This window comes from Palaemon carinicauda, chromosome 32, assembly GCF_036898095.1.
Source record: "Palaemon carinicauda isolate YSFRI2023 chromosome 32, ASM3689809v2, whole genome shotgun sequence".
NCBI lineage: Eukaryota > Metazoa > Arthropoda > Malacostraca > Decapoda > Palaemonidae > Palaemon > Palaemon carinicauda.
This window is the reverse complement of record NC_090756.1, coordinates 10930012-10947511: the sequence shown is the minus strand read 5'-3', so window position 1 is coordinate 10947511 and position 17500 is coordinate 10930012. Positions and strand designations below refer to the sequence as shown.

Here is a 17500-nt window from a genome sequence, read left to right as displayed (position 1 = left end):
TACAACTTCTGAAGATTACAGGTAGATGCCCCCCCCTCTCTCTCTCTCTCTCTCTCTCTCTCTCTCTCTCTCTCTCTGAGGTGTCCTTTACGTGAGGTTTTATTAGTGATTGATTTTAGGGAAACTCTCTCTCTCTCTCTCTCTCTCTCTCTCTCTCTCTCTCTCTCTCTCTCTCCAATACCAACGGGAAGGAATGGCACATCTCGGGAAGAAAGTAATCTTGTATCCAATATTTTTTTTTTTTTTTAGATACCTCGAAGGGAAAATCCCCTTCATAAGGTAGAATATTCTAGTATATATTTTTTTCTAAACTCTGTTCTCGGTAAGCCCCTTGGAAAATAGTTTTAAGGTGCACTGTAGACAGTAGTTAAGGGTCTTTGTACTATTTCTTTGTCCTCTATTTGCACTTGCTTCTTTTCACTTTGCTTCTATTCCTGTTTCAATTCTTGCTTCTAGATATCTAACCTCTTCTGGTAATTCTAGATTTTAACCTAGATGAACTTAGATGACACGAAACACATAAGTCAAATCCTGTTATCTGTAAGAATTTTTGTTTACGCTCTATTTTCCTCATTTTAACTTGAGTCTTCAGCTAAGAATCCTATATAAATCTTCCTCACTTCATATTTTTCTTAAAGCATTGCAAAGCTTTCATTTCCCCGAACTGGTCTCTGCTCCCTAAAGTTACCCTCCCCAAATACCTTTTCTCCGTGTAAATGTAAACAAGAAAACACAAGCTCTAGAAATGGAAGGCTTCGCCAATATTGACATATCAGAATTCAGCTTTAATTTCCAGAACCTTTAGACATCGAATATATAAACATATCACCTTGAAGAGCCTTCTGTCGTCCGTCTCCCATCCACCTAATCCTTCTTCTTCTGCTTCTTCTTCTTCTTCCTCTTCTTCTTCTTCTTCTTCCCTCTTATTTTTCATCTCCATACAAAAATAATAAATGATCCTCTCCCACAAGAGCTTGTATCCTCAAGTAAAGTCATAAAATAAGAAGATCGTTCTCGTTCTTCCTCTCCCAAAATCATCTCACGACCGATCCCTGCTCTCCTGGCCAGGTGCTTCAGTGGCACAGGTGGCAGCCACGGACAACGACGACCCCCGGGAGGGCCACAACGCCCGCCTGGTCTATTCCCTCGAGAAGAATGTGATTGACGAGGCATCTGGAAGACCAATCTTTGCCGTGGACAGCGATTCTGGCCTCATCACGACGGCCCTTTGCTGCCTCGACAGAGAGAAGACGCAGAGGTACTCGATTCAGGTGGTCGCCACTGACGGCGGAGGGCTCAAAGGTAATTATCATCACTCGCTCAGGTGTTTTGGGAGATGCGTCTAGTGGTGCCATCTATTGGTTGTTTTGTGATATGACTAGTGGTGCCATCTATTGGTGGTGTTGTGATGCGACTAGTGGTGCTATCTATTGGTTGTTTTGTGATACGACTTGTGGTGCCATCTATTGGTTGTTTTGAGATACGACTAGTGCTGCCATCTACTGGGTGTCTTGGGATACTAGTGCTGCCATCTATTAGGTTTTTTATGATGATGTTCCAGTTAGGGTCAAGTATTTCTCCATTCTTTAGTTTTATCATAACCAATGAATGAACGGGATTTAATTTATTAATTGTTTAGTTACATATTACTTTTCTTGATTTTTTTTATTATATATTGATTATTTGAATTGTTTTATTTGGCTTTGCAGAAAGATTGTATTACTTATATAGGAGAACTGGAGTAATTTAAGTTCACGAACTTGATCTTCTAAGATCGAAGAGACTATGATGAACAAAGTAAATTTAATCAGGTTATTTATGGTTATCTTAATACTGACAGCTTAATTTCGTTTTTCAATTATCAGTAAATCCGTATTTCATCAGAATAATTAAAAAAAAAATATGTACATCTTCCAAATCGGAAAATAATAATTCCAGGAAAAAAGATTTTATATATAAAACAAAAACTCAATTTCCTTTGGAAATTATTTTGAGTTGATATCTTTAAACATTAGATTAATCATATTTCGAAATCTAGATAATGTTTGTTCACATAAATACATTACCAATGATTCGAAAATGACAAAACTTATTTCATCATTTTTTTTTCTTTTAGGAAATCAAGATTATGGGATAACTGGAATTGATTTCCAATTTCATATATAAGAAAAATGGAGTTTTCTGGAATATTTTACTTATGCATTTTAGTGTGGTTGCCTTTCATATGTGGATTTGCATTTGATTCTTTAACTGTCATCCTTCTGATGGTTGGCCTATGGATAATTGATTGGAATTCATGAAGAATGTTTATGAAGATTTTGTGATACAAAATCTCTTTATGTATACAAATATATATATATATATATATATATATATATGGAATTAAAACATTAAAAATAATTATATTGTAATGAGTGCCTACATATACACACTGTATATATATATATGTATATATATATATATATATATATATATATAATGTGCATATGTGTAAGTTTGTGTATGGAAAGGGTGTGCATTAATTGAAATAGAAGTAATATTAATAGATTAATGCCCCCCAAAACGTTATTTGCTTCATTTAATCACCAGTTATCAATTCCTAGAACTGACTGATCCAATAAATCAATCAACAATCCTTCTCTCCTTCGTCAGGAACAGGCACGGTGTCCGTCGAAGTCTCCGACGTGAACGACGTGCCCCCGCGCTTCTCCCGGTCCGAGTGGACCCTGGACGTGTCCGAGAGGCTGACGCCGGACAATGTCCTGGCCACGCTGACGGTCATCGATCAGGATGTGTCCAATAATTTCACCTTCAGAGTAAGTTCTTTTTGTAATCTTTTGAGGAGTGGCACGCCGTCTCTCTCTCTCTCTCTCTCTCTCTCTCTCTCTCTCTCTCCAGAAGGATGTGTTGATGGAATGGTAGCTCTCTCTCTCTCTCTCTCTCTCTCTCTCTCTCTCTCTCTCTCTCTCGGATTCTAAGATTATTTATTGAAGAGAAAAGGATTATCCAAATTAGTTGTAGAATCTCCTGTTATTAAAAGATTATTTTTATATCATTACCACCTAAAATAATTTTACTTACATATTTTGGATCCTTTTGTATATTTACTTACTGTTTAGATAAAGTTATTCAAGTTATAATGGTTATTATATCTGTGATTTCAATATACAATTTTTTTTTATATAAGATATACAAGGATTCCCTTTAGATTATAATTTTTTATGTCCTTTTTTACATGATCCTTTTAGCATTCCTTTTTCTTTCCTTCATATATTTATAAATATTACTATGTAAAATCCTGCTATTCTACAGATTTTCTTTCATTTTCATTTCCTGTTCATTTTTAGACAAAGGAAATCTTGCATTTTCCCTTTTTACTTTGTAGTCTTATTTAAATTGGGAACCTATTAATGTATATGTATAATTTCTTCAGTTTTACACTGATCGACAGCTTTTCCTGATATTAATGTTTAATAAGGGTAGTTAACCTAAATTATATATAATTATATATATATATATATATATATATATATATGTCTTACTTATAATTGTAATCGAACAGTTTAACATGTTTTTTCAAAAAGGCCCATAAAAGAAACACAGGAAATATAAATAAATCACACTATAAATATAATTTAAAATTTTCAAAACTGAGAGGTTTTAAAGTTAAACCATGAAAAAAACTTTTGATAGATTGATATTGGATAAGAGTTGATAAAGGAGAAAGTGACAAAGAAGAGAGTAAAGGGATGCTGAGCCAGATATCAGAGGGCAAAATTTATTCCATATCTGGAAATTTATTAAGGAACTTCTCCAGACCACAAACTCATGAAAAGAAACTGAAGGAAGAGAGACGAACGATTTCAAGAATTTCGAACAAACCAATAACTGGAGGGAGGGGGGGGGGGGGAGTGCCCAGGCTGCCAATGCACGTCGTGCGGTGTACTGTAGTCGCTACTTTTTAGTTTTATTTTTGGCTTCCTTCCCGCTTTTTGTGTCCCATTGTGTCCCATTCTGTGGTCAAACTTCTTTTATGTTCTGCTTTATAGTGCAATAACATGGTTACTATATATATATATATATATATATATATATATATATATATATATATATATATATATATATATATATATATATGTATATATATATATATATATATATATATATATATATATATATATGTGTGTGTGTGTGTATGTGTGTGTGTGTGTGTGTGAGTGTGTGTGTGTATACGGTAGGTATGTATGTACATATATACATATAAACACAGACATATATACTTATACATATATTGGCCGTGAATGTAGCAACTTTACCCCACGAAAATATTCAACCTCCTTTTTGATGTCCATTTACTTGTATCCTCTAAAAGAGCTTGTGTTTCTGTCCCTGCAGGTAGTACCAGGTAGTGGCAGAGGGTGGGAGATGTTCCGAGTGGATGGACGCAAGAAAGGGACTCTTGGCGGAGACCTCCGGGCGGTGGAGCCCTTGGACTACGAGAATGAAGAACACAGAAAGGGATTCAAGTTCAAGGTCCAAGTGTCAGATTTGGTGCGTATTATTATTATTATTATTATTATTATTATTATTATCATTATTATTATTATTATTATTAATTGCTAAGCTACAACCCTAATTGGAAAAGCAAGATGCTATAAACCCAGGGGCTTCAACAGGGAAAATAGCCCAGTGAGGAAAGGAAACAAAGAAAAATATATTTTTTTAAGACTAGTAAATTTAGTAAATATTTCCTATATAAACTATAAAAACTTTAACAACACAAAAGGAATAGAAATAAGATAGAATAGTGTGCCCAAGTATACCCTCAAGCAAGAGAACTCTAACCCAAAACATTGGAAGACCATGGTACAGAGGTTGACTATTATAAGACTGACAAGAGATAAAAAAAAAAGAATATCTGTACTAAATTGAAGCCCTTTTTAAAGAATGACTTTCAACATGTATTTTAACTCAAAACCTGTTTCACCAATCTCCTTTTAGAACATCTGTAAATTTATTCCTTATGTATTTTCTATCTCGTCTTCCAAATGCGCTTTACTCCTCAGGCTTCCTATTTGATTGCAATTTAAGAGACAAAGAATTTGAATTTGTACAGAGAGAGAGTTTGGCTTGGTCTGAGTTGTATATATTCAAGTCTTGTAAGGCGCTTCATCGATCATTTTATTTACATCTTTTTATTGTTTTAAAAGTTTAGTCTGCAATACTTATTTGCTGTTGTTCAGTCTCTGCAATACTTGCTGTTTTCAGTCTGCATTACTTGCTGTTTTCAGTCTCTACAATATTTGCTGTTTTCAGTCTCTGCAATACTTGCTGTTAAAGGTAATACATGTATTATCTAATTAATAATATACATATAAATAAATGACCTGCTTTAATTTCTAATGTACTCAAGTAGAAAATCACACGATTTTCTCTCTCAAACTAATGAACCCTGATGTCTAACTTCCAGGGAGACGAAGGCTGGAACGACATGTATCATGTGGATGGAGCTTGGGTCAACCTCAATCTTGTTGACACTAATGATAACGCCCCTGTCTTCACCACGGACAACGCCCAACTCACATTGGCTGAAGACACGGCTCCCGGGACCCTGCTGGCTACTTTCACCGCCCACGATATCGATGGGGTGAGGATAATTTATGTTTGCCCTAGCACCCCATGCCTTACTTGACTTGTCCAAGCAACCCTTGTTTCACTTAAATTGTCCTAGCAGCCTGTGACTCATCTAACTAATTCCAACAATATTTGTCTCACTTAACATCTTGTCTTAGCCCACTGCTCTCACTTGACTGGTCTCACCTCTCTGTGTCTCACTTAACATTTGTTCCGTAACCGAAATACAAACCACGCTATTTACATAGGGTATTACTTTCGGCGTAGCTGAAAATGACGAGCCATTAGATTTCTAACGAGGGTTAACTACCCCCGTGCTAGTTAGAAATGGGGTAGGGGAAGGGGTAGCTTGCTACCCTTCCCCCCCCCACACACCGGTGAAATGTCCCACTTCACTTTTGGCTCGGACGATGAGCAGACGTGTCTGTCTTTCGTCCTCGCTTTTGACAGCCTTAATCTGTTTTTTCTTTCTCTTCAGCTTTGTGTGCTTGGAAGTTGGCCTCGCCCATCATCGCAATTATGCGCAAGTGCCCTGGACTCCCCGGCCGCCCTTGTGGAACATTCATGTCGGCGGTCGAGACGGATCTCCACATCCTTTGCCCGCAGTTTCGAGGTCAACGGTGTGATAGAGACTTAACTTATAGTGAGTGTAGGGAGTGGTCTACCTCCCAGTGGGAGAGGTTTGCCCGGTGGCGTAAGAAGAAGTCCAAGAGAGACCTTTCTCCTTCAAGGGCTGCCTTGAAGAAGGAAGGCTCCAAGGACTCTTCTTCCGCTGCCCGAACCTCCTCCGAAGCTCCCACTTGGTCGGTCTCTCATGAGAGGCCGTCGAGTGGTAGCGTAGGCCATTGTTCTATTTCCCGACCTCGGGGTTGCCTCCCATAGCGAGGCAGCTGACCCTCCTCCTCCGGGGGAGGATATTGATTCTCATTACAATGATAACGCTGTGTCTAATGATGATCTCTTTCAGCTTTGGGCTTCCTTGGGGCTTAAGGGCTTGCCTTCCAAGGAAGCCCTGTTTGACCTGATCCAGTTGGGGGCAGCTGTCAAGCAATCGCCGGTAATAGCAGAGGTAGACCCTCTGTCTATTGTCGATGTTGTTGTGGCAGAGGCTTCCGACGGGTCTGGTCAAACCTCTGCTGCTTCTGCTGTTGCGAAAGTTGCTGAAGGCTCAGCTTCCCCCTCCGAACATCCTTCAAGGGGAAAGTTGAGTCCCACGGTCTCTCCTGCGGGTGCGTCTCCTCCTCGGGGGAGCGCACTGACAGCGACTCCTCTTCGGAGGACTGACGATTTGGATGCCCTGCCTCGAGGTCGCCTGGGCCGTAAGGCTCGTCCTCTTCTTCGTCGTAGGGGCCTTCCTTCTCCCTAAAAGGGAGTTGGGAGGCACCTCTTCGGGTCGTCTTCACCGTTGCCTTCCCCTGCAGAGGATTCTTCTCGTCGGGAGCAGACCGTCGCAGCCACGTCCTTGGACCTCTCCGCAGATCGCTTGCGATCTCCTACGCCTGCCAGACCTTCCAGTCCCTCCGGCCTGCCATCGCCCCTGGATGCAGATGCGCAGCAGGCGACTTCTGATCCCGTCACCCGAAGGGCACCGGTCCCTTCGGGGCAAAGGGACGTATCCCACGGTGTGAGTAAATCCCTTGCGCGTCAGGGTTCCCCTGCGCGCTCAACTGCGCGTTTGCGTGCAGTAGTGCATATGCGCTCTCCAGTGCTGCAGCCTTCAGACTCTCCTCGTCAGCGCTCTTCTGCTTGCCAGCGCTCTCCTGCTCGCCAGCGCTCTCCTGCTAGCCGTCAGCACCCTCCTGTTCCTGCCTGCCATGCGCGCTATCAGAGTCCTGAGCGCCCACGATCTCCTGTTCGTCAGCGCGCACCTGCACACTTTGTTCCTGATGCGCGCCCTGCGCGCCAACGCACACCCACACGCCCTAGATCTTCGGATCTGAGCGCAGGCAAGGACTTTATACCTTCGCCTCGCCCTCACACACCTGTGCGCCCATCGCCGCCTGCGCAACAGCGCGCGCGCACCCCGGTGCACACTTCAAGAGCTCCTTCATCGGATCCTGACCGCAAGCGTTCGCCCCTGCGCACTTCCTCGCCATCCGACCTTGTGCCCCAGATGACTGCGCATCATCACCCTCCTGCACGCCAACAATCTCCTGCGCGCCTTGCGAGCCTTCACCAGTGCACAAGCGCTCGCCAACGCACCAGCGCCTCCATGCATCGGATTGTCACAGGTCTCCGACGCGCACACGTACTAAATCACCTGCGCGCGGTCAGTCACCTGCGCGCGGTCGGTCACCTGCGCGCACTGCGCGCCATCGTTCGCCAACGCGCCATCACGCGCCGTTGCTCCATCATTCTCCAACGCGCCAGCGTTCGCCAACTCGCCATCGCTCGCCCATGCGCCATCGATCCCCAGTGCGCCGACGATCTCCTGCGCACCATCGTTCTCCTGACCAACAGCAATCTCCTCTGCGCGCTCATTCACCTGCGCGCCCGCGCGCACCTTCACCTGCGCGCCAATGCGCCCCCTCGCCAGTGCGCCCATGCGCCCGCGCTCCCTCTCGCCAGCGCACCCACTCGCCCGCGCGCGTATATCTCCGCGCGACTGCGCGCCCGCGCTCCAGGATTCGCCCACACGCGACCCTCCGAATGTTCCATCGCGCGATCCCCAGCACGATCCCCATCCTCGCCAGGATCCGCAGCGCGTGCTTCCGCCAGGGACGCGTACTTCCAGATCGCCATCAGGATCGCCACCCGCGCAAGCGCAGGGCTCCCATCCAGGACCAGGAAGAGTCACAGGAGAGGTCCAGGCAACATTCTTCCCTTTCTTTTCAGGCAGGCCCCGTTGCGTCCACTCCGAAGGATCAGGAGATCCCCTTCCCTCCAGCGGGAATCACTGACACTGCGTCAGTCACCCGTCAGTCTTGGTTTGGCCACCTGATGAAAGCGGTGGTGCAGGCTGTGAAGCCGGCCCTCGCTGATCTGGGGCTCAAACCAAAGACAGACTTGCCCCTGCTGAAGAGAAGGAGCTGAGTGGACTTCGTGGTAACTTCTGCCAGGGAGAAGTTGGCTCCTAAGAGGTCCGGCAGGAAGGCCCCATCCCCTTCGCAGTCGTTTTCTCCTTCTCTTGTGGACAAAGCTTTTCCGTCCTCAGGAGAGTCCAGCGAGGTGAGGGATTCTCCCACGGCACCAATGGGAGGAACCCCACTTCGGGGAAGAGAAACGTCTCGCGTGGAAGGTATCTTCCAGACCTCTTTGCTAGAGTCCTGTATCCCGCCCAGGAGGGAACCCAAGGACTCGAAGACGATCCCCAAGTCGTCTTCACGGATCCGACCAGAGCCAACCAGACCCCGGGAGAACGTCCACGTGTCTCCCCAAGAAGAGCCTTTGGGGACAGGAGACTTATCTGGCAGTCCACAGGGAGGAGAGCAGCAGGAGTCAGAGCATGCCTTCTGGCAGGTCTTGAATCTGATGAGGCAACTCAACAGGTTCAAGGACCCGGAGATCGCCCCTCGCGAAGGCAAGGATATGGTCCTAGACCAAGTCTATGGTACCCAGAAGCCCCCAAGGGCCAGTGCAGCCTTGCCCTGGTCCCAGGGGGTGAAGAGTGCCAGAGATAAGGTCGAAGCTCAGCTCGCAGAACTCGCCTCCTCCAGCTGTTCTACTGCTGGGAATAAACTCCTCCCACCTCCTCGTTTACAGCAGAGGAGGTATTTTGAGATCATGGGGGAGTCCAGTATGGCTCTTCCCCTCCACCACTCTGTGGAAGAGCTCACCAGGGGAACTCCTCTTGAGAAGCTCTCCTCCCGGCAGGTGACATTCTCGGCTTCGGAGATCCTTAGCCAGGAGAAGGTCGCGAAGTGTGCCATGCAGGCCACTTTGTGGCTGGACGTCTGGCTAGGTTCTCTGGGCATCCTATTGCGCTCCAAGGACTTGTCTAAGGAGAGTAATAGGAAGGCCCTGGAGACCTTCCTCCTCTCGGGCACTCGCTCCATCGAGTTCCTGGTTCACCAGGTTACCAACCTGTGGGCCAACTTGATCTTAAAGCGGCGTGATGCGGTGACCGAGAAGTTCCATCCGAAGGTCCCCGCCGTGGATGTCAGCAGGCTCAGACACTCTTCCATCCTTGGGGTAAGCTTGTTTGAGCCCAAGGACATAGAACGGACATCTGAGAGGTGGAGGAAGTCGAATCATGATTCACTCCTCCAAAGGGCCCTCACATCTTGGCCCTACAAGCCTCCATCTCCACAACAACATCAACAGCAGTCTCACAGGACACCGAAGCATGCTCCGGCAGCTAAGACGAAGGTGTCTAAGCCACAGCCCTTTCCTGTCAGGGACAAGAGGGGCGGAAAGTCCTCCAGGGGAGGCGGAAATCCTAGAGGGAGCGGCCGCGGCCGTAAACGCTAGGATTGGCAGTCCCCCTGCGTGTCCACCTGTGGGGGAATGCCTACAAAGTTGCGTGCACAGGTGGCAGCAACATGGGGCCGATTCCTGGACGGTCTCTGTGATCGGCCAAGGATCCCGTCCCATTCACAACATCTCAACCTCCCCTGACAGCGAATCCAGTGTCGTTGAGCTCCTATGCCATGGGATCGGCAAAGGGGCTAGCCCTTCGGGCAGAAGTCGAGACCATGCTCAAGAAGGATGCTCTCCAAGAGGTCGTCGACGGCTCCCCAGGCTTCTTCAGTCTACTCTTTCTTGTAAAGAAGGCGTCTGGAGGCTGGAGACCCGTCATCGATCTCTCAGCCCTGAACAAGTTTGTCAAGCAAACTTCGTTCAGCATGGAGACAGCGGACACGGTCAGACTTGCAGTGAGACCACAAGACTTCTTGTGCACACTGGATCTGAAGGACGCATACTTCCAGATCCCAATCCATACATCTTCCAGGAAGTATTTGAGATCCAGCCTAGACAGCAAGACCTACCAGTTCAAGGTACTGTGTTTCAGTCTCTCCACAGCACCTCAGGTTTTAACCAGAGTGTTCACCCTGATTTCCTTGTGGGCACACAGGAACGGCATCCGTCTCCTCCAATATCTGGACGACTGGTTGATCCTGGCAGACTCGGAGTCGACCCTTCTTCGACACCGAGACAGGATTCTGGGACTTTGCCAAGATCTGGGGATCATGGTAAATCTCGAGATGTCCTCTCTGCAGCCGACCCAACGACTGGTATAGCTAGGCATGTTATTAGACACAAATCTCCACAAAGCCTTTCCATCAGACGACAGGATAGCAAGGCTGAGTAGGGTTGCAGAGCCCTTCCTCAGGCAGGAATAGCTTCCAGCCCAATCATGGTTACGTCTTTTAGGTCACCTAGCCTCCCTGGCCCGTCTGGTCCCGAACGGCCGTCTCAGGATGAGATCCTTGCAATGGCGGCTCAATTCCTGGTAGAATCAGGGCACCGATTCCCCGGACTCTCTGGTCCCTATGGGACTCTTGGAACAGGCGTACCTGCGGTGGTGGCTGATGGACGAAAACCTACGAAAGGAAATGGTTCTTCTGGTCCTTCCCCCGGATTTGACACTGTTTTTGGATGCGTCAAAAGAAGGGTGGGGGGCCCACATTCTGAACCAGAGGGTCTCAGGCCTTTGGTCAGAATCAGAAAAGTACAAAAGTACCTACACATCAACCTGCTAGAAATGAAGGCCGTGTTTCTGGCCCTTCAAAAGTTCCAAAGGACCCTGGCGGGCCACACCGTAGTGGTGATGAGCGACAACACCACGGTAGTGGCTTATATCAACAAGCAGGGAGGTACCTTTTCACAACAGCTATCCCATCTTGCAGTAGAGATTCTGAGGTGGTCCAAAGTCCACTCGATAACACTATCAGCTCACTTCATTCCTGGCGAGAGGAATGTGCTTGCCGACAGTCTGAGCAGAGCTTCGCAGATAGTGAGTACCGAGTGGTCTTTGGATCCTCAGATAGCCAACAAAGTCCTGACTTTGTGGGGTTCCCTGACAGTGGACTTGTTCGCGACAGCCTTGAATTTCAAGCTGCCTCTGTACTGCTCCCCAGTCCCGGACCCCAAGGCTCTCTGGCAAGATGCCTTCCAACAACTGTGGGACAACATCGATGTGTACGCCTTCCCACCGTTTTGTCTGATGATAAGGGTGCTCAACAAGACCAGACTATCGGTCAACCTTTCAATGACCTTAATAGCTCCGCTATGGCATCACGTGGAATGGTTCCCGGAACTTCTGCAACTCCTAACGGAACCTCCGCGAGAACTTCCCCCACGACACGAGCTACTCAGTCAACCCCATTGCAACATCTTCCACAAAGCCGTAGCCTTGCTTCGGCTTCACGCCTGGAGACTATCCAGTGTCTCCTCACGGAGAGAGGCTTTTCGCAGCAGGTTGCGGAAAGAATGTCTCGACACCTGCGAAAGTCCTCCATGGGAGTCTACCAGGCGAAATGGAGAGTCTTTTGTGGTTGGTGTCGTGGGAGGGGTATCTCTCCACTCGATGCCACTATTCCAGCAATAGCGGAGTTCCTCGTGTATTTGCGGGAAGAAATGCGCCTTTCGGTCTCGGCGGTGAAAGGCTATCGCTCAGCCTTAAGCCTGGCCTTCAGGCTGAAAGGAGTGGACATTTCTTCCTCGCTGGAATTCTCTTTACTCATACGTAGCTATGAGCTTACCTGCCCTCAGTCGGAAGTGAGACCTCCTCCATGGAACGTGGTTCGAGTCCTCAGGGCTCTGAAGAGACCTCCGTTCGAACCATTACGCCAGGCCTCTGATCGCCACCTGACTTGGAAGACGGCTTTCCTACTCGCGTTGGCCTCGGCCAAACGAGTTAGTGAACTTCATGGTCTCTCATACGACATCGCCCATTCAAGGGGATGGGGGAGGTAACGTTCAGGCTCGTCCCTGAGTTTGTTGGATAACCCTGGAGTGCCGGACCCACGGTTCAACTCCTTCAGGGTCACGAGTCTCCGTTCTGTAACAAGTGACCCAGACCATCTGCTATTATGCCCAGTAAGGAGTCTTAGGCGTTACTTGAAGAGAACAACTGCAGTTCGTCCTCGCGTGCAAGCTTTGTTTGTAAGCACGGGAAGGACTAATAGGAGGGTCACCAAGAACACCATCTTGGCCTGGATTCGAAGGGTTATCCATCACACCTTGAATCCTGACCCTCCTCCGTTACGTCGCCCCAGAGCACATGACGTCAGGGGCATCGCTACGTCCCTGGCCTTTAAGAGAAACTTCTCTGTGACGCAGGTGCTACAAGCTGGGGTCTGGAAGCGTCAAACGACCTTCACAGCCCACTACCTGCAGGACGTGACCCACAGGAGCCTCGATACTTTTTTTTCGGCCCTGTGGTGGCTGCACAACAGCTGGTCTAACCTCAGGCTCCTTATTGGACAGGTAGCAGAAGGTTGAGGGTATTGTTACCCGGTCTCAGTCTGCATGAATGAAAGAGTATGTCTGGCCCTTACTTCTTTCTTCATCTTCCCCTCTCTTGGGGAAAGCAGCATCCTGGTCTCTGCATAGCTGACCTCAACCTCTGCAGGTAAACCATGCTCCCTTGTGTTCCTAGTATTAAGTTAATACTGTCGCGTCCCCCATACCCTGACGAGGTGGTATTGGGAACGTCCTAACCTAGAATTCCGTCTAAAGAACTCCAGGTCAACTTCCTAGGACGAGTCACACTCTATTCCTCCTAACACAAGCTTATGTAGGCCACACGTTCCTTGCAGAGCAAGGAACTTGTGAGGTGCAGGGTCTCCTTTTCTCGAGTGCTGCTCACTCGGATTCTGAGTCCCCGGGTAAAGCCAAAGCCTGTAAGGCTAGGGACTTTCCACCCTTCCTAAGGGGTAAGTCACCCTATGTAAATAGCGTGGTTTGTATTTCGGTTACGGAACAAATGACAAATTCGGAGATAATTGTATTTTTCCTAACCATACAAACCTTAGCTATTTAAACATATTTGCCCGCCAGCCCTGTCCCCCAAGACAAGTCCTACCTCTAAGTGAAGTGAGACATTTCACTGGTGTGTGGGGGGGACCCCCTTGCTAACTAGCGCGGGGGTAGTCAACCCTCGTTAAAAATCTAATGGCTCATCATTTTCAGCTACGCCTAAAGTAATACCCTATGTAAATAGCTAAGGTTTGTATGGTTAGGGAAAATACAAATTATCTACGAATTTGTCATATTTTAACACCCTCTGTTTCACTTGTCTCGGCACCCTGTTTCTCTACTCAACTTTTACTAGCTTTTTGTGTCTCACTTAACTTTTTCGAGCTCCTTGTGTCTCACTTTGTCTCACTCAACTTATCCAAGTTCCCTGTGTTTCACCTAACTTGTCTAAGCACCCACTGTCTCACTGTACTTGTCCTAGGATCCTGTGTCTCCTTTTACTCAACATAGAACCCTGTCTCACATAATTTGCTCCAGCACCCCCCATGTCTCACTTAATTTTACCTAACACCCTGTGTCTCAGATAACTTTTCTTAACATCCCGTGTCTGAATTGATTTATCCTAGCACCCTATGTTTCATTTAACTGTCCCTAGTACCCTGTGTCTTACCTAATCTATCTAGGACATTGTAAACCAAATGTGTCCCAGGACACCATTTCAATATACCAAACTTATCCTAGAATGCCAGGTTATACATAACTACCTATAGGATCGTGTGTTATTCCTTACCTTTCCCGGTTCACTGTTTTGGACTTTACACATTTTACGTCCTACATAACTTAGTTAGGATGTCATATACTACATAACCTGTTACTGTGTCCTATTTAATTGCCACTAGTGTATGTTGTCCTTCTGAACCTCTTTTACAATGCCTTGTCAATCCTACATGTTCTAGTAAGGTGTGTCCTACCAAACTCATTTTATCATCAACACCAGTATAATGTATGTCAGTGCACCTCATGTTGTGTACTGTTATCGTTTATTAAGGCTCTTACTATGACCGCTAGTTGTATTGGCTTTGCATCCTCTATTTCATCCGTCCCACCTTCATTTCTTTCATCTTGCTACCCAGCTTCATTTAAGTTTTGCTCCCCATTTCAAATTGGCATTCACTGTCCTCACATGCACCAGAGCTAGGCTTTATACTATAAATTCTAAATTCAAATTTCAATTCTATATCAAAGGACCATGTCATCCTTCACGTGCCAATACTCTGAAGTGTGTCATACTAATTTTTTCGAAAGGTGCTGTGTCTGACCAACTCTTACTGAAGAGTAGTTGTCTACAGAGGATGCCATGCCATACTTAACCAGTATATGAATACTTTTTTCGTCATGGAAGACCTTGTCCTACGTAATGTACCCTATCCAAACCAGATTACCCTCAGGTGTCGTTTTCTACCAAACCTACCTCTAGGTGTCAATTGTCAACCTAACACATTCCAAGTTTCTGTAACCTACATAATTTGCCACAGCGTGCCATGTTATACCAAACCCATTCAAGGCTACTGCATCTAATGTAACCAGTAGTAAGATGTTCCAACAACCCAATAATCATTTATTCATTAGATATCTACGAACATTCCGCAAATTTTTATTGGATTTATCTCGCAGTTTTGTTTTAGCTCATCGAGCAACAGTTTCCTCTTGTTATCACTTCCTTATCAATTTGACTATTTGGAATACGCTGTGTGAAACTTTAGGAAAACAACCACATATAAAGGTGCTACAGTTGCAAAGGTTATTGTTCTTGTAGATGGGTAAAACCCTGAGTTTATTGGTAAGTCTACAAGTGTGTTGCAGATTAATTGATCCACTGGTATAAAATATACCAAAAAATAAATTAATGATCTTTTGCAATAAAATACCCCTTGTGATGAAATCAAAGTGAGATTACGTTTATAATTGCAGTTATTACTGCCACGGAAAAAAGTAATTAATATAGGATTTAAAAGAGTTATCTCCATTTTTTAAAAGTAAGTAAATTTTTGGTTTTTATAATTGGTAGAGAAAACAACTAAAAAAATGATTAGAAACCCTTCAGCTTCCAAATGTGAAAGTTAAATTACATTGTCGAGTATTCTTACGAGTAATCAGCATGAAATGAAAAAATGTTAGCCTGAAAGAAATTCGTACGAGACTCAATTTCGAGTCTCTCAATATGAGATTTCTACTAAGCTGAGCAGTTAGATTGAGAGAAAAGGTCACCGAGGGTTTCATCTAAAGGGTAACGCACATCATAGTGATTAGTGCTACCTGTGCACTGTTGGTATTACTAAGGGATCTTTGAAACATTACTTTTATGTCTACCTGTACCCAAATGTTATCTTTCTGTTGTATCCTTAACTAAAGTATGCGACCCGACAAAAATGACAGTTGATATTTAGGTATGCACAATTACAGATTCAGCTTTCCCAAACCCTCCACCTTTCCTAACTACAACACGGCAGTTTCGGCGGTTTGTGAGAGATTTGGGTTTCCAAGTTTACCTCGGGGGTACCCCTTTCACCAAGGTATGACGACTTCATCTCCCCATGCCCGAGGGAAGGAGAGAGACCGAGTAGTTATCCGTCTGGCAATGCTAATGAGCGTGATTGAAAGGGGAAGAAATTATATATATATATATATATATATATATATATATATATATATATATATATATATATATTATAATATATATATATATATATATATATATATATATATATACATTATAAAGAGGAGATGCGGTTCGAACTCTTCAACTCTTATTGTTATTGACTGACCTACCGAGTCCCAACAACCAATTGATAAATTGTAAAGGAAAATAATACTTGATTATTTTGTGCGATTAACTAACTGCAATTAGATGGATCTATTGATAATAATATTAGTCTTTTTGATAATAATAATAATTAAATAAAAATTGAATTAGTCAAATACGTGAATTAAATGTGCAAGAGAATAAGATAGAAGACAGTTTTGTGGAACGATTTCTTTTTACTCTACGCTGTAATTACCATAAAGCAACTGCCTTTGTATATAGTAATTTTTCTCACAATTGAGATATATGTATAATGACCTCTGCCAACGAAGTAGGAAGGAGGTTATGTTTTACCCCCGTTTGCGTGTGAGTGTTTGTTTATGAACAGCTTCCTGGCTACAATTTTAATCATAGAGTGATGAAAATTGCCGGTATTAGCTGCTATGTAAAAGCAGGAAATGATTAAATTTTGGAAGGTCGAGGTCAAGGTCAAGCAAAATTTCCAATTCACGTAATCAGCCATAAGTTTGGACATCGTTGTCACAGAGACTTCAAACTTGGTTCATACTTGAGTGTATGAAAATCCACGCCAGTTATTACATGTTAAGGTCAAGGTTAAGGTCAAGCAAATGGTCAACAAATAACCTGCTGCGGCGGAGGTCTGCGCCCTACTGAGTGCCCCTCTCGTTATATGAATGTAATTAGTAAGAAAAATATTAAGAGAGCCAAAGAAAATGATAATCGAAATGTATAATTCTGTCAGATAAAAATAAAAAATAGATCAAAGTTTTAAACAAAAGTCTTCATTTGTTATTTGCGAAGATAATTATTATAATTGAAGCAGGTGGGGTGGAATTTTATTTTCACTTGAAAGTCTCTCTCTCTCTCTCTCTCTCTCTCTCTCTCTCTCTCTCTCTCTCACACACACAAACATATCACTCGCACAGATTTTTGAATGTTTGTGTACATATCGTGTAAGATTCTCTCTCTCTCTCTCTCTCTCTCTCTCTCTCTCTCTCTCACAAACATATCACTCGTACAGATTATAGAATGTTAATGTGCACATATCGAGTAAGATTCTCTCTCTCTCTCTCTCTCTCTCTCTCTCTCTCTCTCACAAACATATCACTCGCACAGATTATAGAATGTTAATGTGCACATATCGAGTAAGATTCTCTCTCTCTCTCTCTCTCTCTCTCT

The 17500-nt window shown here is 44.7% G+C and overlaps 1 protein-coding gene across 4 annotated transcripts in view; it reads left to right on the top strand.

The window, feature by feature from the left end:
- LOC137625266 (putative neural-cadherin 2) overlaps positions 1–17500 on the top strand; it is a 552558-nt gene that overhangs the window by 102762 nt on the left and 432296 nt on the right. For all 4 annotated transcript variants that reach the window (XM_068356062.1, XM_068356061.1, XM_068356060.1 and 1 more), the window contains 4 exons: positions 1069–1302; positions 2653–2816; positions 4396–4551; positions 5471–5647. In XM_068356062.1, coding sequence (XP_068212163.1) covers positions 4426–4551; positions 5471–5647 — 303 coding nt within the window. In that variant the 5' untranslated portion in view covers positions 1069–1302; positions 2653–2816; positions 4396–4425. The remainder of the gene's footprint in view (positions 1–1068; positions 1303–2652; positions 2817–4395; positions 4552–5470; positions 5648–17500) is intronic.